General features: G+C 35.1%; 4 protein-coding genes and 1 pseudogene across 6 annotated transcripts; 4 read left to right on the top strand and 1 right to left on the bottom strand.

Moving 5' to 3' along the window:
• The first annotated feature begins 3,884 nt into the window (after positions 1-3,884).
• On the top strand, positions 3,885-7,217 carry LOC109006184 (60S ribosomal protein L7-2). The gene is made up of 7 exons (XM_018985386.2): positions 3,885-4,009; positions 4,799-4,988; positions 5,084-5,181; positions 5,264-5,321; positions 6,386-6,465; positions 6,588-6,690; positions 6,768-7,217. The coding sequence occupies exons 2-7, from the start codon at positions 4,803-4,805 to the stop codon at positions 6,981-6,983; spliced, it is 741 nt and encodes a 246-aa protein (XP_018840931.1). The 5' UTR covers positions 3,885-4,009; positions 4,799-4,802; the 3' UTR covers positions 6,984-7,217.
• Positions 7,218-11,815: 4,598 nt separating this feature from the next.
• LOC109006183 (protein ANTAGONIST OF LIKE HETEROCHROMATIN PROTEIN 1-like) lies at positions 11,816-14,933 on the bottom strand. 3 transcript variants are annotated; one of them, XM_035693519.1, is made up of 4 exons: positions 14,792-14,933; positions 14,403-14,610; positions 13,418-13,711; positions 11,816-13,177 (listed from the first exon to the last, which is right to left on the bottom strand). In XM_035693519.1, the coding sequence occupies exons 3-4, from the start codon at positions 13,431-13,433 to the stop codon at positions 12,123-12,125; spliced, it is 1,071 nt and encodes a 356-aa protein (XP_035549412.1). In that variant the 5' UTR covers positions 13,434-13,711; positions 14,403-14,610; positions 14,792-14,933; the 3' UTR covers positions 11,816-12,122. The 3 variants fall into 3 exon arrangements, with proteins under 3 accessions (XP_035549412.1, XP_035549411.1, XP_018840927.1); XM_035693518.1 differs by lacking the exon at positions 13,418-13,711 and having other exon boundaries at positions 14,403-14,603; XM_018985382.2 differs by lacking the exon at positions 13,418-13,711.
• Positions 13,458-14,376, top strand: LOC109006185 (annotated as a pseudogene).
• A 2,325-nt stretch (positions 14,934-17,258) lies between the features above and the next one.
• LOC109006182 lies at positions 17,259-17,753 on the top strand. The gene has a single exon (XM_018985380.2). It carries the CDS (start codon positions 17,346-17,348, stop codon positions 17,604-17,606), a length of 261 nt encoding a protein of 86 aa, XP_018840925.1. The 5' UTR covers positions 17,259-17,345; the 3' UTR covers positions 17,607-17,753.
• Positions 17,754-17,881: 128 nt separating this feature from the next.
• LOC109006175 lies at positions 17,882-20,847 on the top strand. The gene is made up of 6 exons (XM_035692987.1): positions 17,882-18,205; positions 18,286-18,359; positions 18,544-18,692; positions 19,870-19,905; positions 20,001-20,102; positions 20,483-20,847. The coding sequence occupies exons 3-6, from the start codon at positions 18,687-18,689 to the stop codon at positions 20,816-20,818; spliced, it is 480 nt and encodes a 159-aa protein (XP_035548880.1). The 5' UTR covers positions 17,882-18,205; positions 18,286-18,359; positions 18,544-18,686; the 3' UTR covers positions 20,819-20,847.
• The last annotated feature ends 1,143 nt before the right edge of the window (positions 20,848-21,990 follow it).

Here is a 21,990-nt window from a genome sequence, read left to right on the forward strand (position 1 = left end):
TTTGAAGAAAAGTGGCAAAACATCATTCAGAGCAATGGTTTAACAAACAATGCTTGGTTGAGTAAGCTGTATGAGGAGCAGCATCAATGGGTACCTACATATGTGAGAGGTAAGTTTTGGGCCGGAATGTCCACAACCCAGCATAGCGAGAGTATGAACGCATTTTTTGATAGCTATGTAAATGCAACCACACCATTGAAGAAATTTGTTGGAAACTATGATAATGCTTTAGCCAGGATGGTCGAGAATGAGAATATAACTAATTTTGATTCATTCCAATGAAATATCTCTTATATTACGGTCCATGCAATTGAAAAGCAATTTAAAAAATTATACACGAATGGCAAGTTCAAAGAGGTACAAATAAAGCTTAAGGGGACTATGAATTGTTTGTCTTCCCTAAAAAAAAATGAAGGCGCACTATCGATCTATGAAGTTGTTGACCACTTGAACATTTATGATGATTTTGTAAAAGAGGTAAAATACTATGTATATTTCAATGACGATGAATGCGAAGTGATGTGCACCTGTAGACTATTTAGAAGAATTTTATGTAGACATGCACTCATTATCCTCACCATGTGGAAGAAAGTCGTGAAGTTGCCATCTAAGTATGTTCTTGGTCGTTGGAGAAATGATTTAATAAAAAAGTACACGATGATACAGAGTAGTTATGATGACATCAGCAATAATCAAGTTGCACAAGTGTTTAATGATTTGTGTAAAGATCATTGTGAAATATATTTAGTTGCTTCAAATGATCATGAGACCTACATAAAGTAGAAGGATCATATGCACAAGTTTAAGGAGGTAAATGTGAGTCACAACAGTACAACAAGTGAGTATGTTGTGTGTCAAGATGGTCAAAGTGAAACAAAACAACAAATTCATGGGGTTCATAGTCTTGCTGGTATTAAAAGTAAGGATATGCCTCCATCCAAACGGCGAGTCTCTACAGTGGAGACAAAATTGAAAAAAAAACGTCTAAAAAGAAACAAGATAGATGATGTATCGTAAAATTGTGCAACTAGAAACATTGGAGTAGGCTGTCATGTCCAAGCCTTTCCTTTGACACTCCACTAATAGTTTTTTTTGTGATCCACAAGTGAAAGACATGCATGTTGGAGTAAGGAGTCAAGATAGTATATTTTTCCCAATCATGAGCACTCTATAATCTTGGGGTTTTAATGTAATTAGGTGGTTGGACTGTAATTTTTGGATTTGAATGTAACTTTGGGGTTTAAATATAAATTTTGGTGATGGCATTCCAAAATTCAATATTGAATAGAAAACCAAGGAAATATATTCAGCTGTAGTGGAGACAACCTATTTTGGTATTTAAATACTGATTTTTGTTATTCATGAAAAAAATGAAATAAATTCAGTAAGCATAGTATAACTTACATAGTATAAAATCTCATTTATATTTAAGCATTACGAATTCTTGTACAACTTGTGCAACTAAAATTATGTCTTACATATTTGACAGCAAAGTACTTTGTCAACAATTGCTAACATTAAAACTAAAAGTACTTTACAACAAATACCCACGACAACAAAATGCATATTCTATACTTTGTAATCTGTAACTTCTGTTTATGGCCTTGATTTCTATTTCAGCTTTGTGATTCATCAACTTTTGCTCAAGAGTCATCAAGGCTGTCTTTGGAAAGACTTGCAGAGGTGATGGATTTACATCCTAGATTTGCAACAACTAGGTCAACCAACTACGCTTTTTGAGATATCTAGAGGACCTGAGATAAAAAGAGAGAACATAATATGACCACAAAAGTAAGACCACAGATGATAGGTTAGTCATGCATCCATCATTCTCTGTAAGGTTGAAACAATAGGTCACACATTCAAATTTAAACTTAATGACAAGCAGTCATTGAACAAATTAAAACACCATTCTTATTCATATGCATGAGAAACTTTCTTAAAAATCCTGCAAATTAACGACCTTTCCTATCTATACCAAAGAACTGAATTGAACTGAACTAGATGAATATTAAGATCTTTAATCCCTACAAGTTAACAACCTTAAGAATGTTGCTTTTTCAAACAAGTTTGTGAATTGAACAAAATGACTCAATCAATTTTCTTTAACCAAAGTATACAACAAGACTTCCTGACCCATAAAAGTCGATCTTGTATTTTTGTTAAACCAACTGAAACAACTATGGGCTAATTTTCCAACATAATTATTGAAAGAACTAGAAGAAATGCATAACCAAAAAATCATCACAAAAATACATGAGCAATACTATGTAACCAATCAATTTTCTTTAACCAAAGTATACAACAAGACTCCCTGACCCACAAAAGTTGATCTTGTATTTTTGTCGAACAACTTGAAACAACTAGGGGCTAACTTTCCAACATAATTATTGAAAGAACTGGAAGAAATGCAGAAGAAATACATAACCAAACAACCATCACAAAAATACATGAGCAATACTGTGTAACCAAACAACAAAGATCCATAATGCATTAAACAACAGTAGATGCAGATTCGGAATTTTCACCTTGATCTGCAAAGCCAAAAATTGGTATTCAAAATAAAAACAACACTGGTGTGCCAAATGTAAAACTAATAACCAAGTAATATGACACATCCATACAAACAGACAAAGCTTCAGAGAAATCATAGCAGAGTAAATAAATAAAACTTATTCAGAATCTTCAATTTAGTAGAACAACATAGGATAATACTACATAGGCATACACCACAATAGAGGATAATCCAAGTCCATGAAAATTTTCATACAACCAGCCAAATCCATTCACAAATGTTGAAATTCGAAACTGAGCAAGCCTAATTTCATATATATACAAATCAACCAACTGAGCAAACCTAATTTCAATGTGTAGCAGCAGGATAGAATTAAAAGGAAAATTACTTGCTGATCTTCGAGGGATCAGAAACCTCCAACACTTTTTATTAACTTTGTTCAATGCCTTACACAATAAGAGACTTCAATATTTATAGAAGTCTGATGACTGTTAATGATCTTTACGACAAGGGTAGTATAGTAATTCTAAGTAAGTGAGGATATAAAAGTATATTAAGCCTTGAACAAACACGTGCGCAGCACATGACTAACTAACATTTAAACCAACAGATTACATCCTCCTGTTCCCTTCCTTCTATATCTCGAGCTTCCTTCCGGTATAAACTGATCATAACAACTGCCCCTCTCTTCAGAAGACCTTGCCCCACAAGGTCAGGATAATGAGTCCTCAACTATTCTCAGCCTTTTGTTTGTGTTCTGTGTTAAGCCAACTCAAATGGAACCGAGAGAGAGAGAGAGAGAGAGAGAGAGAGAGAGAGAGAGAGAGAGAGAGAGAGTACCTGGCGTCGGTGATGGTGATGGATGTCAGTGATGGTGATGGCGGTCGGTGACTGTTGTGGGTGACAGACTTGTCTTCATGCGGGTGGAAAGGAAAGAAAATGGAGGAGAGAGAGACAGAGGGATGGGTAGCGGGGGAAGAGAGAGGACAATGATGATTGGGCTTGTGGGCGATGACGATGGGGTTGTGTGGTTGACATGGAGAAAAGTGAGGAATGTCAGCAATCCCATATGAAAAAAAAAAGGAAAAAAAAAAAAGATGTGGCATTCTACCGTGGGATTCCTTTGTATCCCTACCAATTTCCTATACAGTATTCTTTGAAACTGACTCTAGTAGTAAAGTAAAAGTTACCCACCTACGTACATAAGGAAAATAACAGCAACAATAGAGGGCTAAGGCCCATCTACTATTGGACCGAGGTCCTTCCAGGAAACTACAAAATAACATAAGAAAGCCCACTACAGTAACAAACATGAAAGCCCATCCACAAGTCATCCTGAGGCCTCATAACCTTCGGCCCATCACGGCCCACATCCCTTCTACATCAGATAACCCCCAAGTCCCCCCCACTTCTCTTCACTTCTACACACAGGCACTTCAACCCTAACCCTTCCCAGCGCCGTCGCCACCCTGGTTGTCTTCCCGCTGCCACCAGGTCGTTACACATATGCTCTCTCTCTCTGTTGTATTTTTTTTTTTCTATATGAATAAAAATATGTATTTGAAAGGTAGAAATCTGCGTCCAGTTCGATATACAAAAAGTTCTTCAAGGTTTTGCGTGGGTTCATTGTTGCACTCGAGTTTTTATTTTTATTTTTCATTCAGTTAAGATGGATGTTTTGATCTTCCGAGATTCGTGTACATTTAGTTATCTGCATAACCAAACTGATATCTTATGTGAAATGAAATCACACGTCTCACTTTGTTGTTTAGGAGATGACTGACACATACAGATCCCTGTGTATTTTTGCGGTATCTTGTTTCTCTGGAAAATATTTTCATGAAAATATCTTCCGGAAATATCTTTCTCGTCTCTGTACTTCTGAATTGGGATTTGGAATTGAAATGAAATCATCTGAAACTTCAAAGATGCCGATGGCTTTTTGAGTTTTCAATTGAAGAAAAGTGTACATGAACTTAGCTTAAAAATGCGCGAATTAATATAGAGCAAGAACATATTTTTGGAACCAAACAGCTTCACTTCGCTTTTCTTGACAACTGGGGCCTGGTCTGTCTTTGTTTCGAAACTTTTTGCCATTTTATTTTCATGGTAAATTGTTAACGCAGATAAAATGGAGACAGCTTTGCCAGAGAATTTTCGGGGTAGAATTTGCTTTCAAATTCTTAAGAGGGGTGCTGTGTTAAATACCGGTGTACTAGTATCAATGGGTTCTTGGGTGTTTATTTCATTACAATTTAGTGCTCTGTCTCTATTTGGCTGCAGAAAGATGGGGGAAGAGGAAGTCAAGGGAGGACCAGTAGTTCCGGAGTCAGTTTTGAAGAAGCAGAAAAGGAATGAGGAATGGGCCTTGGCAAAGAAGCAGGAGCTTGAATCAGAGAAGAAGAAAAGGGCTGAAAACCGGAAACTGATTTATAGCAGAGCCAAACTCTATGCAAAGGAGTATGATGAGCAGGTATAGGAAGTCATAGTCATTAGTTCTTGGTATCTGATTGAATTTCTATTTGTGTTATAGCTTGCTGAAATTCTTGTCTAAATGTTTTTCATTAGCAAAAAGAGCTGATTCGATTGAAGCGTGAGGCCAAACTTAAGGGAGGTTTTTATGTTGACCCACAAGCTAAGCTGTTGTTCATTATCCGGATCCGTGGGTATGTATTTTACAGTCCTTTGGTTGTACTTGCTCATTCCAGAATGTTGATTCTGATTTATTGGGAATTTTGAAACTTTCAGTATCAATGCCATGCACCCAAAGACAAGGAAGATTTTGCAGCTTCTGCGATTGAGACAGGTAACACAAACTCGAATTACTATTACTCGTGTCGGAAATTTAATATATGGCATGCGATCAACAGAATAATTATGTAGCATTGCTGGAATGGAATGTACATAGTTCTGTGAAATGTTAAATTCGAATTAAATAATCCAAATAGGAAACTGATAACGTATCCTTTAATAACTATACTTCCTCTTTGAAGCATCTAGAGTAAGAAAAAGTGGGCCACCCACTAGTTAATTCTGTCTTGAATTCTATGCCCGTAGCTAATAAAGATTTGTGGGTTTTAGCTCCTGAAAGCGTTGTTTTGTTTCTTTAATCTTTGATTTTGTTGAACAATTTAGAAGAAGGGATAGGAAGGCAACATGGAGTTGTTCGAAGAATGAGTGAGCTTTGTAAAATAAATTGAGCTATGTTTTTTTTATATTCTACATAATTCATATTTCTTTCTGGTTGAGCTATGGTTGTTTGGTAAACTGTTAAGTTGTATATTATTGGAGACAAAAGCAAAAGAACAGAGGAATTTGAATCAGTAAATATTTCAAAAATGTACATTGAGTATTTTCTATTCTGATACTAACTGGATGATCTGTAATGTATCTTTTATAAGTTTTGATGCAATGTTTCAAGTACTCAAACTTCATAGGACCACATAAATGGATTCATATATTTTTTTAGCAAAATATCCTGAAATTATCTAATTAATGATGGCCTTGGAGGGGAACTTCTTCATTGGTGGATTTATTGCTGCCCTTGGGTCGTCAAAAGCTATTATTTCTGTTCTACTATTTGGTAAGAATGAGATTGTGCTTTTTGAGGAACCTGGGTTGTGTTGACCCATATATTTTCTTTGGTCTGCAGACTCCGAATTTGAAGTTTTTGTGCAATGTATTATGATCTTGTATGGAATATTAAGTCATGTATTGGAGTTGGCCTTGTTGTGGTCTTGATTCATTTTTATTATCCTCTTTTCATACTGTTGGAATCTTTTTCCTTGTTTGGTCCCCTTGTTGTCTCAAACAAACAAAAGGCAGTAATAGAATGGTCACACGGTACACACCTACCTTTTGTGGTTGCAGATATTCAATGGTGTCTTTCTGAAAGTAAACAAAGCGACAGTGAATATGCTGCACAGAGTTGAGCCTTATGTGACCTACGGGTAAGCAGTTGTCTTTGTTCATTTTTTGTTTTATATCAGTGCTCATCTTATGTTCAAATGTGTTTTTTCTTTGATGAGTAGTTTGTTCAAATGTCTTGTTGATGGAGAGTATATGATTTCAGGTATCCAAATTTGAAGAGTGTCAAAGAATTGATTTACAAAAGGGGATATGGGAAACTTAACAAGCAGAGAATTGCTTTGACTGACAATTCCATAGTTGAACAGGTTTGTGGCCTTTTATGGTTAGGGGAAATACTTGAGATATACACCATGTTATACACTAACGTGACATGCAATCACAGGCTTTGGGTAAGCATGGAATTATTTGCACGGAAGATCTTATACACGAGATTATGACTGTTGGACCCCACTTCAAGGAGGCAAACAATTTCTTATGGCCATTCAAGCTCAAGGCTCCCCTTGGTGGTTTGAAGAAGAAGAGGAATCACTATGTTGAAGGAGGTGATGCTGGAAATCGCGAAGATTACATCAATGAGCTCATCCGGAGGATGAATTAGGTCTCTGCCCTTCAAAATTTTGAGATTCTACCTGGCATGTTATTGTTCTTCGAAGTTGTCAGAGACTTAACTCCCCTCTCTTATAGTCAACTAGTGGGCTTTATTGTTCTCAACAGCACATTGCAGTTTGTTAGTTTGTCATGGGTTTCAGATTTTCTTTTATTGAAAATTCACTTTACCTCAATGTACTTTCGTTTTTTCATATTAAGGTCTGGTTTTTCTTTTCTCAGTTAATTATTTCGTCTAACATGGCAGGCTTGGGCATGCACTGGCTTGCCGTATGCCTCGAGCCATAGCTGAAGTCATAGCATGTACCAGGTTTTTTATTGAGCAATGCTACACAATCTCTTCAACTTTCACATATTATATTTTTTAAAATTTTTTAGTATTTTTTAAAATTTCTTTTTTGAGTTTATTTTTTTAAACTAATTCAATTCTTCTATTCATTATTCGTATATTAAATATTTAATAAAAGAAAAAAAATTAAAAATTAAAAAAAGTATAGTGTGTAGAGGTTGTATGAAGAGTAAGAAGTTGTGTAAGTTTTTTCTTTTTTATTTCAGGCTTGGTATATCTTCCTCTTGTATTTGCTCTTCTGAATCTTTTTATGTCGGGGTTTTGGTTCGTCTACAAAATAATTTTGCTACCATTTTTGCTAAAATTTACCATTATTAATGTTCTTTAGGCTAAGACCTGTTAAAAGTAATAAGAATATTCTGGGGGGATTGTCGATGCATTTTCTAAATGTCTTACGACATCCACACTAACCTGTGTACGTTTATCATTTTGCCCTGATTCTACATAAACTGAAATAGAAAAACCAAAAAAAAAAAAAAAGAAAAAGAAAACATAAACTGAAATAGAGTTGACAAAAGTCTCCATAAACCTTCAACTTACTGAAACTCATTAACTAAATAAAATATCCAACAAAAAGAGTATCTTGAGGTACTCAACTACTATTATGAGCTAATCTAGCCCACACTCTATCATTGATTTTTAACTGAATCATTAAAATCATTTGAAATATTGTGAAAATAAAGTAGTGAGTTATTAACAATTTATTAAGTATAAAATATATACTAGTATGTAAACATGAATATTTACAAAGTTTAGAATGCAAATCAAAACATTTATTTTTAGAATGCATAATCAAAACGTGTTACAAAACATCAGCGTGAAACTTTCAGAAAAACAAACTTATTCCAAAAATCCTTTGGCATAACAAGAACTAAAACATCATCTTCATATTATCTCAGAGCATCACGTCGGGACATATATCATATTTAACCTCTGTGGTAGGGCTATAAATCATTATTATACTCGTGACGGTGTTGTATACCACTATTATACTCCTGGCGGTGCCGTATACCACTATTATACCTGTGGCAGACCTGTATACCACTATTATACTTGTGACAGAGTCTTGATGGAAATAGAACAAAAACATCGGAACCAGATTTTAATCAGAATATAGATTCAGAAATTTATGCCAAGGTTTTTAGATGGCAAATCATATCAAACAGAGTATTGAATAGCTTTAGATCATTTCACATGTTCAAAATAAACAAAATCAAAGCATCTTCATTTAATCAACGCAAAACTTTTTAGATCACATATACTCTTTTTATCAGTTTATAAAAAAGAATGTATAAAATTAGCTCATGTCTACACCAGTCATGACAACAAATATTTTCTCTTGCACATATGTCATGCATATGTAGAACACATATATGAGGTCATTTTCAGATTTCTTTTTGAAGCAAGCATGCATAATTTCAAAATCAACCTCATTTCATTTCTTTTATACAAATACTAGTATAAAAATCTTGTTTACCTGACTGTTGCTATATATAAGTTCCGCCTTGAGTTTGAACTCTAACAGTAACACAACCTAATCAATAAACATTTATAAAAAAATAATAACCCAAACAAGTATACCACTAACTTATTTAATAAGACCCCAAATCCTCTTTTTTAACTCAAAATCCATTATAAAGTAAAACCTGAACATACACCTCCTCAAACCATCAACATTTACATCCCAACACAGCCAAGAAATCTCCACCCAGCAGCCCCCTATCATCTTGTACAGCTTCATTATAATCCACCTTGCAACATTACGACAAACCAGTCATGTAATGACCCAAACAGCCAACCATTTCTCCCAGATAGCAACATACAAGAACACAATACAGTTTATAGATCCTACCATTCAAACATAACTAGGGGTGTAAATTTAAACTGAAAAATCGAAAAACCAGTCCGAACCAGACCGGTTCTTGAATTATGCAAACCGGTTGGAACCGGTCCGGTTCCGGTTGTACGATTTTCGGGACCGGACCGGTTGAGAGAAAAAAATATAAAAATTAATATAACTTATATATAATATATAATTATATGTGAAATTTTTATATATAATATATATAATTATATATCATATATGAAATAATTTCATATTATAATTTATAAATTATAACATAAAATGTTAATCTTAAATATGAACATTTGTAATTTGTTTGATCATATGTTATTAATATAATTATATATAAGCTAATTTTATTATAATTTATAAATAAAAGTTTAATCTTGAAGATGAAAATTTAATTGATCATATGCTTTAAACATAAAATATATATTACATTATATTATATATAGTCTAATATATTATATAGCTATACTAATATATAAGTTTATGACTAATACTAATATATAACTATACTAATAGTATAATATTAATACTATTATATAGTCTAATATATTATATAGTTATACTCATATATAAGTTTATAACTAATACTAATTTTTTTACTAAAATAGATTTTTTTTGTAGTGTAGATTTTGTAATAGGAACAAATTTTTAAAACAGATTTTTTGAAGCAGTTTTTTTATTAATAGATTTTTATTTTTTATTGACAAACTTACATTTTAAAAAATTGGAAAATCGGATCGGACCGGACTGGAAACCGGTAAAACTGGAGATACCGGTTTAGGAGGGTAACCGGTGCGTAATCGGTTTTGAAAAATACAAAACCGATACATACCGGTTCGGTCCTAAATTTTATCCAAAACTGGATCGGACCAGTTACACCCCTAAACATAACCCAAATAAAATGTTTCCAACAATCTCCATCATTCTTATCACACACATAACAACTCCTAACAGTGACCTTAAACTCGAACAAACCAGACATAACCCCAAAACAACGAACCTATAATTCACAATATCCATATAACTGTCATTCATTAAAGTTTCAGCAAGCGTAATTAACCCATCTAGCACACGAAAATGGGCAATCAAGTCTAATACCAGTGAAGTGTCATACCTAGTGTCGTGGATAGGTTGATAAAATAAGCTAACTGAGCAACGCTCTCCGGAAGCATACGTACCAACCTGTGAACCAACACACAATGCTACTATCCGGTTTTGACATTGACAAAATAACGTGATGGAAATGACTCGACAACACAGGCAAAATAAAAATAAAAATAAAAATGAATTTGTCGGTTTAGATAAAATCTTACTTATGTTCCACGAAAAGTCCGGTGATTGTTTAATAGTAACTGACAAAAAGCAAGACACTCAAACCAGGGGGGGTTTCGTAGGACTAGAAAAACTATACATCAACCATTATTCCTCTTTATACTCCACACCTGACGTGTATTTTTTTTTTCTTTCCTCTAAAAAACGCACCAAAGACGCTCTTCAAAACCCAAAGCTACACTTTCTCTCATTTTCTCGCCTCCCAGACACCCGTCAGAGAGAGAATAAGAGGAAGATTTTAGAAAGACTTGATTCTGATGCACAAAAGTTGACAAACCTTCAAATCACAGTGGAAGATTTAAAGAGGAAGGTAGAGAATACTGAGAAAAGTAGGAAGGATAAAGGTGTTCAATGTGATACAATCAAGGGGCAGCAGGGTGAAGCTGAAGAATCCATCATTAAGTTGTTTGATGTAAATCGCAAATTGATCAAGACAGTAGAAAGTAGTTCCCTGTCCTTTGATAAGAGTTTCTGCACTAGACTCAGATGAGAGTATGAATGCCAGGAGAAAATTTTCTGACAAAGAACAAAGAGGGTCTGAAAAAATTGGTAGGTTGCAGTTGGAGGTGCAGATAGTATAGTTTCTTCTGCTGAAGCTTGATGACGAGAAGGAAATGCAAGGGAAAACAAGAATCACTAACCGAAAACCTAAAGTTCTCCTACGAGATTATCTCAATGGTGGGGTAAGAACCAACCAGAAGAGAAAGAAAACGACCTTTTGTGCATGTGTCCGACCTCCAACCCATGGCGATTGAAGCAGTTAAAATTATTCTGCATATATTGAGGATGAATAATTGAGATATTAGTTTCATTCCCTATAGAGTTTCATTCATTGAGATGTTAGACCCACATGTTTTACTTTGTTTTGTAGAAAGAATCGTCTTCAGTCTAAGAGATCCTGCTGTAAATTTCAGAACCATGTAATTTTACGGATTCTGCTCTTAATCTTATGGAGCATGATTCACCCCACCCCATTTTTCTATCTTGTACAAGTAACTTGGGTGTTGAAAAACCCATCTTCTTCAAGGTTACCAAAGTTGTCCTGTGCTTTGAGTTCATTGAATTGATAATTGGATAAATGAGAGTCTGCAGCTAGGCAGCCTCGAATGATCAATTTCTAGACTAGAGAACCTTTTTGACAAATCTAATTGGCAAGACCTCTCTCTCTTTCTCAATACAGAGGTTTTAACTCGCACGTCTCGCATGCCGAAACACAACAAAGAAACCACAAGAGGGTAGGACTGCAGTTATCTTACTGACGGTGGTCATGTGATCAACTGGGAACTGGGTGATTCTCAAATGATTTAAATTAATCATTCGAAACCTCTATACTTTATTACAGTATTATAGTAGTTGTTAGAATGAGATTAAATCCACACAATACGAAACTGATCCTCTAGATGCAAAGAATCTGTGATCCCGACATTTTCCCAAAACAAGATGGGAAAACATCAATATAATTTATGTTCAGAAAACCAAATGGCACTTCAAGAACAAAATGGTTCACATCTTAGTCTTTGCTCCCACAGCAAAATGAAGCTTTACAAGAAACCAGATTCCGGAGGTTGAACTAGTACTGTGCAAAGAATGGAAACAGATTACTTTGATGGAGCTTTCTCTTTGCCATGGTGGAAGTATTTCGCCAGCTTTTCCCTCAGTGTCCTTCCCAATGGATCAGCTTGCTTACAGAACTGTTCTCCATATCCCGAGTCATGATGACCAGACAAAGCTACATCTTGAAGTAAATTATCTCCACAGTCGATTATAATATTGTGCAGTAAGCAACATACCAAGATAATGCTTGGCAATTTTCGCTTATCAGGTCTCCACATTACCTTATTAAGAATTCTCCAACTACCCTTTACCTGTGAGAATGCTCTCACTACAAGCAACCTTGCAGCCTCGTGCACGGCATTGAAAGTGGACATGGATGCTGAGAGACCGTCAGTTTCGTAAGGAGTTAAGAGCCAAGGAAGAAGAGGGTACCCACCCCCACCAACTATAAATTCTCTAATTTCCTCTCCTCCAGAAAAAGTTCTTACATTTCCATTCAAACGCTCTCCGCCCTCACAGAGTTTGAAGAATCCAGTACACTTCAATAGCCTAGAAACCGTCATTCCCCCTGGCCAACCTGTAACAATATCAAGAAATCTCATTTCATGATCGACAATTCCCTGCAAGAGCATGCTGTAATTATTCTCTGGGTCACACCAATCATCTGAGGTTTGTACAGCTGGAAGGGTCATGATGATGTGTGTTGCATCAATGGCTCCACAACAATTCAGCAGCCCAAAGGATGCTTCAAATTTGGACTTGATTTCTTCCATTCTATTGGAATCAGGCCACCTCAGATGATGCTTGGCACGCTCTTCCAGTGCTTCGATAAATCTCCATGTCACCTGAGAAACCGTGGACTGGCCAACCCCAAATGCAGCCCCAACTGACACTTGGGACTCACCAGATGCCAACCTTCTCAAGGCAATCGCAACCTGTTTTTCAACGCTAAGAAGCCTTCCCTCAATGTTGATGAGCCCCGATGGTGGCCTCGATATAAGATCTTCTCTTACAAGAGAACAGATGTATCCAAAAGTCTTCTTTGAAACTCTGAAGAAATACTTGAAACCTTCAGCTTCATCATTGGGCACCAAACAACCTGCATGAATGAGTTATATAAAAGAGACTCGTTACAAATCTCAGCTCTGATTACAATCAATCAACAAGAATTCAGAAAGTGTCTACACATACATGAACAGAAAAGAAAAAAAAATGACAGCACACCAGCAATTATAATGAATTTTGATTCACAAATATAAAATTCAAAACAATATTTCGGAACCAAGCCTAATTCTGCCCAGGTTGCAAATTTTATCGGTACTTAGGAACCCAAACTCACATTCAAATGCCACCATTTAATCTGCAATTTTCACCTCTTCCCACTCTAACACTCTCTCAGGTAAGCAATGGCAGGGAAAGGAGGGAAGGGCCAATTGGCAGTCAAGACCACTGCAGCTAACAAGGACAAGAAAGGACCCATTTCCAAGTCTTCCCGTCCAGAAGTCAGTTTCCTGTGGGTTGTTTCATCAGCACCTGAAAACGAGGATCTCTGTGAATGGCCGTGTTGGGGCAACTGCTGCTGTTTACTTGGCTTCAATTCTGGAGTACCTGACTGCAGAGGTGCTCGAGCTGGCTGGAAATGCAAGCAAAGATTTAAAGGTGAAGAGAAAGACATCCAGGCATTTGAAGCTGGCAATCAGAGGAGAGGAGGAGCTCAACACGCTGATCAGAGAAACTATTGATGGAGGTGGAGTTGTCCCCCACACTCACATGTCCCTCATCAGCAAAAAGAACCTCTAAAAATAGGCTCTGTTGTGACTAATTCATAAAAAAAAAAGATCTTAACTATAGGTTAATGTGTTTGGTTAACGATTCATTTCAGTATTTGTTAGTGTAGACTTTCCAATTTCAATGTAGAATTCTGCTTAGATCAGCAAGCTAGCTACGTTAAGATAAATGGGCTAATCTTTTTTGTCTGTTTCGAATCTGTGTTTATGGTAGGAGTGCTATTTGTTGAATTGTATTTGAGCGTGGTTCACCTATGGCATTCTGAAATGTGGTTTCTGCATCTAATACGAATGGTTCTTTTTTTTTTTGTTAAAAAATGCTGCAATTTTTGGAAATTCTCAGACCGACCAAAACCCGCATATCTGAGTTCGTCACACCAGTTATCAAAATATAAAACCGTAAAAACCATCATATATGAACAAAATCACGATCAAAAACATAAATTTACCTCAAAATATGAATGCCCATGAGGTCAATTTCCTATAAAACGCAGATATCAGAAAGAAAGGGAAGAGTGAGTGAGAGCAAGATCAAACCTTGGGTTGAAGAGTTCTTGAGCCAGAAAGTGTCCCACCAGTCGGATTCAATGGTTTTGGGTTCTACGGGAACCACACCATTTACATTTTTGCGTTTCTTCAATTTTTTTTGTTCCCTTTTGCTTTTCTTAGATTTCTTGTGAGGTGCCATGGACGAGAAGAGGATTCGCCCACGGTTTGGATGCTGGGAAAACTTTGTACCTGTGGTCTATGTGAAAGTGTAGTAAGGTAAAGGAAAAAAAAGAAAGAAAGGTGATCCACTCAGAAAATGTTTGGGAAAAGATTGTGAGTGCGAAATCGAAGTGTGTGCGCGTGTGAGTGGTGAGCATCTGAGTGTGTGAGTGAGTAATAACAGAGAGTAAGTGCAAGAAGTTGGGAAAAAGGCTTACCGGCGTCGAAGAGGGCCACTTGCAACGGCAGATACAGCTTCAGCCAAATGGAGGTGAAGTGGTAAGGCCTAGGGTTTTGTTAATTCCATCCCAAAAGCCATCAGTGTGCAATTAACCCACAGAGGGAGAGAGAGAGAGAGAGGGAGAGAGAGAACAAGAGAGTAAGGTTGTGTTTGGATGTTGAAGTGAATTGAATTGAGTTGAGTTGAGATGATAAAATATTGTTAGAATATTATTTTTTAATATTATTATTATTTTGAGATTTGAAAAAATTGAATTGTTTATTATATTTTGTGTTGAAATTTGAAAAAATTGTAATGATGAGTTGAGATAAGTTGAGAATATTTGAGGAACCAAACGAAGCCTAAGTGAGTGAATGAGGAGTCGCTTACCGGTGTAGAGGTAGATGACGGTGAGGTCCAAGTCCAGCCAGCAGCACTACTGTATCGGACGGTTGAGGGAAATGGGCTTGAGACTGTAGGAGTGTCAAATCGTGTTAACGAGTCGTGTTCGTGTCGTGTCAAGATATGTACATTATACTTAATGGGTCAACACGAACACGATCCGTTAAAGATTTAGTGTCAAAATTTCAAATCCGAACACGACAAGGTAAGATAACGGGTTGACACGACACGACCCGTTAATGAATAAGAAATAAATTGACACGACGTGACATGACACAACCCGTTCCGTTTCAACCCGTTTACGTTAATGGGTTGAACAGATACGATACGACACGACACGACCCGTTTGACTTAATTGATTTTATATAAATAATATCTATAAAAAATGAAAAACTAACTACAAGTTTAAAATTACAATCCAAACAAATATGATCCACACAATTTATAATAATAATCATTATTAAAATTACATTTCAAATATAATAAACAAAATATACAATGTAAATATATTAATGTTACTATCCCAAATATAATAAAAATTAAAAACACATATTTAAACAAATTTAGAACTTGAAGAAGGAAGTGGAGCGCCCTTCTTGCTCTTTAGGTCTAAGGGTATAAATGTAAATTTAATTTTCTTAACGGGTCATAACGGGTTATAACAGGTCATAATGGATTGACCCGTTAAGCAATCGTGTCTTAACGGGTCAATCCGTTTTGACCCGAATCCGTTAAGACTAAATCTAACTCGTTTTTATTGTATCGTGTTCGTATTAAATTAATGGGTCGTGTTAAATATTGCCACCTAGAGAAATGAAAGAAGAGCGTCCGCTGAAGGGTGAAATTCTTGATGTGAGAAGAAACTAAATCCAATTGTAGAGACGTGGGAGAGGTTAGCATCAGTGGAGAAAAAATGGGGAGGGGGCTTATGCGGAGAGAGAGACCTGGGCGTGGCCCTGCGGGAGTGGAGGTAACGGGAAGAAGAAGAAAACTGAAAGGTGGGGAAAGGACTCACTAAACGACGCCGTTTGGGTTCTCCTTGGTTAGGGCCTTCATGGGCCTGGCCTGTGTTGCGCGCTTGGGCCTTTGGGCCTGAGTATTACTAATATTCTAAGGGAATTGTAGCTGCATTTACTAAAGGTCTTACGACATCCACTGATTCCACTCTACCCTATGTACGTTTAGCATTTTGCCCTGAATCAATTGGACCGACTATATGTATATTTAATAATCGATGCGAGTGTTATACCGTACCAATTTGGATGTGGATAAAAAAAAATAAATATCAACTTGGATGGAAAAAATAGTAAATTTTGTAATACATTTTGCACATCTTAGGACCGTTTGAATTGCAAAATTATCTCATCTCATTCCATTTAATTTCAAAATTCAAACATTATAAATAGTAAATACAAACACTTTTTAAATTAAATTTTAAATTTTTTTATCTAATTATTATTTAATCATTATAATTTTTTTAAACTCCTAAACAAATTATAAAAATTTATTATTAAAAATAAAATTTATATTAAAAAATTAGAATATAATAATTTTTTAATATTTGTATCCCATTTGTTTTTTTTAAAATCATATAAAATATGTTAATTCAAATCATTTCTTTATGAATAATGCCACATACAGTCCCCAAAATGGAGACTGTATTACAAGCTTAGTTAATTTTTTCTTTAAATTTTTTTAAAATTACAATAATATCCTTATCAAAATTATACATTTTTCAATTCAATGAAAGACTTGCATATACAGTCTTCAGATAAAGACTACAAATAGAATTTCTCTTTCTTTATTACACACGAATTTTTACTCTCATATGATCATATCCCATCGGTCTTAATATCTGTGCAGTTTTCGTGGATGTTTCATAAAATCAACAACTTTGTCACACGTGTAGCTCCATTGCTTTATGCATGCGAGAGGATCCACGTAAGAGTTCCGACAACGGACGCGTATACCTCCTTGTTACATAAAATCAACAACTTTATCACACGTGTAGCTCTATTACTTTATGCATGCGATCGAGAGGATCCACGTAATTGCATGTTTTTCTACAGGGAACGAACCCCTTCCCATGAAAAGGCTATCTCTCATGCACGCGCACATGACATAGCGCAAGATTCAAAAGATTAACAAAGATGGAGGCGAATGAAGAGAGAAGGGAGCAGTTAGAGATCACCAGAGATCAAGGAGAGAAGAAGAAGATGAACAACAACAACGTTCCTGAAAACACAACAACGCAGAGCAGTACGGGGTTCGACCCAATGGCAAAGATATTGATTCGTAAAACCATCGTTACTGACAGTGGTGAAGATCAAGGTGATCATGGTGCAGAAGCTCCTGACGATGTGCTTGCCTTCACCCGTTCTGTTCACAAAATCGACTCCTCGCTCGAATGATTAATGTACTGTACGTCTGTCTGTTTGAGTATCAATAGGCCACTTGATTAATGGGGATTGCTATGGCTTCGCCTTCCATTCTCTTTTGTGTGTGTTTTTTGATCAAATTTAGAGATGCGATATAAAGATTCAAGGGGTTTGGGTTGAGATTTGATGTCTTGTCCTCTCACACTAGGACAATCTAATGCCATTCCCTCTACGTACGTCTTTCCCTGCATCCTTATAAGCCCTTTAGTTGATCAGTCTCATGTTTTAAAAAAACAAAATTGTTAACCACAAACGATCCTAAATCACTTCCTATGTTTGGTCTCGCATATCTAATTACTTTTGTCCTCTCAAGCTGAGAGGAAAAACTCCCAACTGAATTGTTTCTTAACGTCATCATTTTCCAAGTCGGGGAATCCACATCCAGGATACCACAAATTTGGGCTGTAATTTTTGGTTAGAAGTTAATCCTGGCGTACTCTCTCTCCATAATATCCATTAACTTTGTAGTCTGTAACGCAATTCAGATAGATAGCTAGCCCTTAAACTTTAAGCGCTCCATTCTGGCAAAGCCAATCATTCTTGGTACAAAATCAGAGCTTTTTCTTATAATGGTACTTATTGTTAATATTAACATTCTTATTAATTATCCATCCTATATTTGTATATTTATTTGTACATGTTTATAATGTAGGCTTATCCTTGTCATCAAGACTAACGAGTGTTTTCACGCCTGTTCTTCCATCCGCTGTTTGCATTGTTTACATGGTAACCAACTTATTTAAAAAAGTTGATTCCATTTCTTATTTAAATGCAATATACAGTTTATATTGGCTTCTTTCGATATACTACCATATATATATATATATATATATATATATATATATATATATATAACATGTATTTTCTCTTGTTTTAATGTTTTACTTTAATTATTAATTCAAATCTTCAGGACATCACAAAATAATTCATTAGTGGAACAAATAATTGGAAACAATTTCGATAGGTCAAGTGCGTCAGCTTCAAGCAGTTCTCTAGCTTAATCCGATAATAAAGATATATGAAATTGTTGAAAGCCTCAGATTTGAACCAGCAATGAAGGTATAATTTTATTATTTAAAATGAGATCTCTTATTTTTTTTAAAAAATTACTTCAGTGGAATGGATTTTGGATTGTACAACAACATATCTCATAGAACATGTAGGGGAGGTCGGATTTATACTTTTAAGTAAATTTAAAAAAGTTAATACATTGCCTTTTTTTTATGTTTTTATCGTTACGGAAGCACCTCCCATATCTCAAGAATTTTGTACATAAACAAAATCGGAGATAGTGAATGGATGATAGTCTTTGACGCGCTTATGAATGAATTTGGAAAATTGCATCAAAATAAGCTTAATGTGTTGTTTGTTAATAATGTGCTAGAAAGAATAGGATAACTGTTTCAAGCTTATTTTGGCGCAATTTTTCAAATTCTAAGCGCACAAAAGACTATCATCCATTCCCTATCTCAGATTTTGTTTGCAATATTCTCGAGATATGGGAGGTGTTCATGTAACGATAAAAACATATAAAAAGGCAATGTATTAACTTTTTTAAACATACTTAAAAGTATAAATCCGACCTCCCCTACATGTTCTACGAGATATGTCGTCGTACAATCTAAAATTTGTTCTAATGTAGATCCGAAAGCGACTATTGGGGTTGACGAGCTATCGTCATACGCTTTTAAATAAACTCGGCATCTAAGAATAGTAAAGAAATTATTATTTGTTAATATTAGCAATCAATATGTTCTAATTATAATGTAAAAATTTTTAACTTCAGAACATGAGAAAAAAGGTTTACCTTGGTTGTGAACTCGCTATTTCTTTGCAACTATAACATAAAAAGTTTTTAATTTTTTTCATATCTAGTTGTTTTGTTGTAATTTCCACATGACATGTAATAGAATGGTTGATGTGAATCAACCACCGTAAATCTTCCTCTAACCAAAAATGTCGATAATTGCATTAAAACGGAACAATTAAATAAATCAATTAAATGCACAATTGTTGTTTAATTTGGTGTGTTTGTACCAGAGAACTATTTAAAGATAAGTAATGTTTCCATAGATTAATATCATAAGATTTTGCATAGAATACTTCTTCTACACTAAGATCTTTTGAAAGATGAATTTGCACTATTATAAGTTTATATAAGATTCGTCATTACTTTCAAAAGAATAATCAGTTGAAAAATATTTTTTGATTCCTCGAGTTAATTTCAATTTTGCAGTTAACAAGTGATCTCCACAAGAAGCGTCTTGATGTGGTAAGTTCCTGAGTATATACATATATATATTTGATCTATATTCCTCTTTCATTTGGCAATAATACCTTGTCTTTTTGCATTAACTATTTAATCAGATACGCACATTAATGGAAACCCCACACTCCGAAACAAATACAAGTAATCCTAAAGAGATGGTAAGGCAGGGACTTGGTAACCCAGTTGGTGCCAATTACCTGGTACGTACGACCTTCTCTTAGTTCAGAACGTGCTAGTTTCCCATTCTACTGGTCCCCAAGTGCTACAGCAGATGACACGGATTTAGTAGAAATGCACTCCGAATTCTTATTTGATCTTATGCTGCTTGGGTATGACTTCATGAACACCATCGGTAAGTGTGACTCAGTATTCGGATGCTGAGCTTGAAGGAGCCCATGTCACAATTTCTTGAATACTTTAGTTATTTGTTAAAACAATACCTTGTCGATCGAGTCAAGAAAATGGTAGCATGCAGTTACAACCATTTGGTGTTTGATGGTTTTTTGCATGCATGTTTTTTACAATGCTTTACTGTCCTGCTGAATTTACTGTTCTTTTTAATTGCTTCTTTGTATCACAGGTTGGAAGAATTAATGAATATAGATTGCCAATAGCAAATAGCTGTAATTTACTTAGCAACTACATGAACTATAGGAGGGAGAGATCGCAGCAGTCGATCATCTTCTATAATGTTTTTTCAGTAGATTTATTATCATTTTGTTGGGGGTATAAGAAATTAGCCATGACAGATAGAGCTCGTGCCTGCCCTCCATCTAGCAGTCAAACGATCGGGGTTGGGTGGGCTTTGCCTTTGTATTCTACTCGATTACTAGAGAAAGGATTTTCTTATGTTTGGACTAGGATCCATTTTTTATCTGAATTTGCAATAGATAAATGCCTGCTTTTTGTTCTTTGAAAAGTGCTCAATTATAAATTTTGATGTTGTAAGCCATATCTAATTTACAATAAAAAATGGATTTACTATCTAGAGTATTACATTAAGTTATTCTAATTTGGCGCAGGTGCTTTTAGACCATTTAATTTGAAGCCAACTAAAAAATCAGATGTGATCATGACATCTTATTAAGGCAATTACTGTTGACGTTATAAGCCTTCTATTAATTCAGTGTTACTGAATTCGTTCTCTCTCTCTCTCTCTCTCAGTTTTTTTTTTTTGGGGGGGCGACAGAAATTAATTTTCTTCATGGCCTCAGGCCCTTAGATTTCTCCTCAATAAATTTCTATTTAATTTTGTTCCATTGTTCGTTGTAGGTTGAATATCTTTAAAAAACAATCCATGTTTTTTTTTCTATAAATGTAATGATAAATGGTAAAATATATTGATCCAGCCCTTAATTTTTGTTCCTGTCTTGCATTAAACAATCGGGAAAAAAAGTTGTCGTACTGTATGATCCCCAAACCCAGAAATGAGCATAGTTTGTTTTTTATAAAATTTCTCAAACTCATATTATTTTATTTAATTATTACAATTTTTTTAAACTCTAATATAATTAAATAATATAATAATTAAATTTTTTTAAAGTTTTAAATAAAAATAATATATATTTTAATAAGATTTTATTTAATTTTTAACTTTCATCTCAACTTATCTTATCTGTAAAAATAAATAATTATTTTCCTCCAAAAATAATTTTTTTATGATAGATCAAACTTTTTTTTTATAGAAAATATATAAAATTTATACATTTTAAAATTGTATTTAATCATACCTATCATCTATTCAGCACAATTCTGAAAAGCGATTGATGTCTCGCTGTTGGGCCTCTACTATTTGTCGAGGGGGGCTACTCTGCCGCCCCACTCGGTACACCCAACGTTTTTTTTTAAGCAAGATTTCATTAAAACGATAAAACAACATACATAGTAGTCTTAGGAAACTGGAAATTATCAAAATACAAACTAGTTGGGAGGATCCTTCCCACTGTGAAATTGTAGCAACGACGGCGGAATTTGGATTTGGGGAATGTTACCAAAGGCTTGCACTTCTGCTGCCCATTGCGCTAAATTATGCTCGCATCGATTTTGGAATCGATGAATTTTTCTAGCCTTCTAATCTTTGAATGACTC

This window comes from Juglans regia, chromosome 8, assembly GCF_001411555.2.
Source record: "Juglans regia cultivar Chandler chromosome 8, Walnut 2.0, whole genome shotgun sequence".
NCBI lineage: Eukaryota > Viridiplantae > Streptophyta > Magnoliopsida > Fagales > Juglandaceae > Juglans > Juglans regia.

Bases quoted from the DNA above. Each gene is read 5' to 3' on its own strand.
- LOC109006184 (XM_018985386.2), top strand. From the start codon at position 4,803: ATGGGGGAAGAGGAAGTCAAGGGAGGACCAGTAGTTCCGGAGTCAGTT. The intron at 4,989-5,083 runs GTATAGGAAGTC...GTTTTTCATTAG, and splicing joins CAAAGGAGTATGATGAGCAG to CAAAAAGAGCTGATTCGATT. The intron at 5,182-5,263 runs GTATGTATTTTA...TGAAACTTTCAG, and splicing joins TTCATTATCCGGATCCGTGG to TATCAATGCCATGCACCCAA.
- LOC109006183 (XM_035693518.1), bottom strand. From the start codon at position 14,553: ATGGCACCTCACAAGAAATCTAAGAAAAGCAAAAGGGAACAAAAAAAA. The intron at 13,178-14,402 runs GTTTGATCTTGC...TCATTCATGCAG, and splicing joins CAAGAACTCTTCAACCCAAG to GTTGTTTGGTGCCCAATGAT.
- LOC109006182 (XM_018985380.2), top strand. From the start codon at position 17,346: ATGGAGGCGAATGAAGAGAGAAGGGAGCAGTTAGAGATCACCAGAGAT.
- LOC109006175 (XM_035692987.1), top strand. The intron at 19,906-20,000 runs GTAAGTTCCTGA...CTATTTAATCAG, and splicing joins ACAAGAAGCGTCTTGATGTG to ATACGCACATTAATGGAAAC. The intron at 20,103-20,482 runs GTACGTACGACC...TTTGTATCACAG, and splicing joins CAGTTGGTGCCAATTACCTG to GTTGGAAGAATTAATGAATA.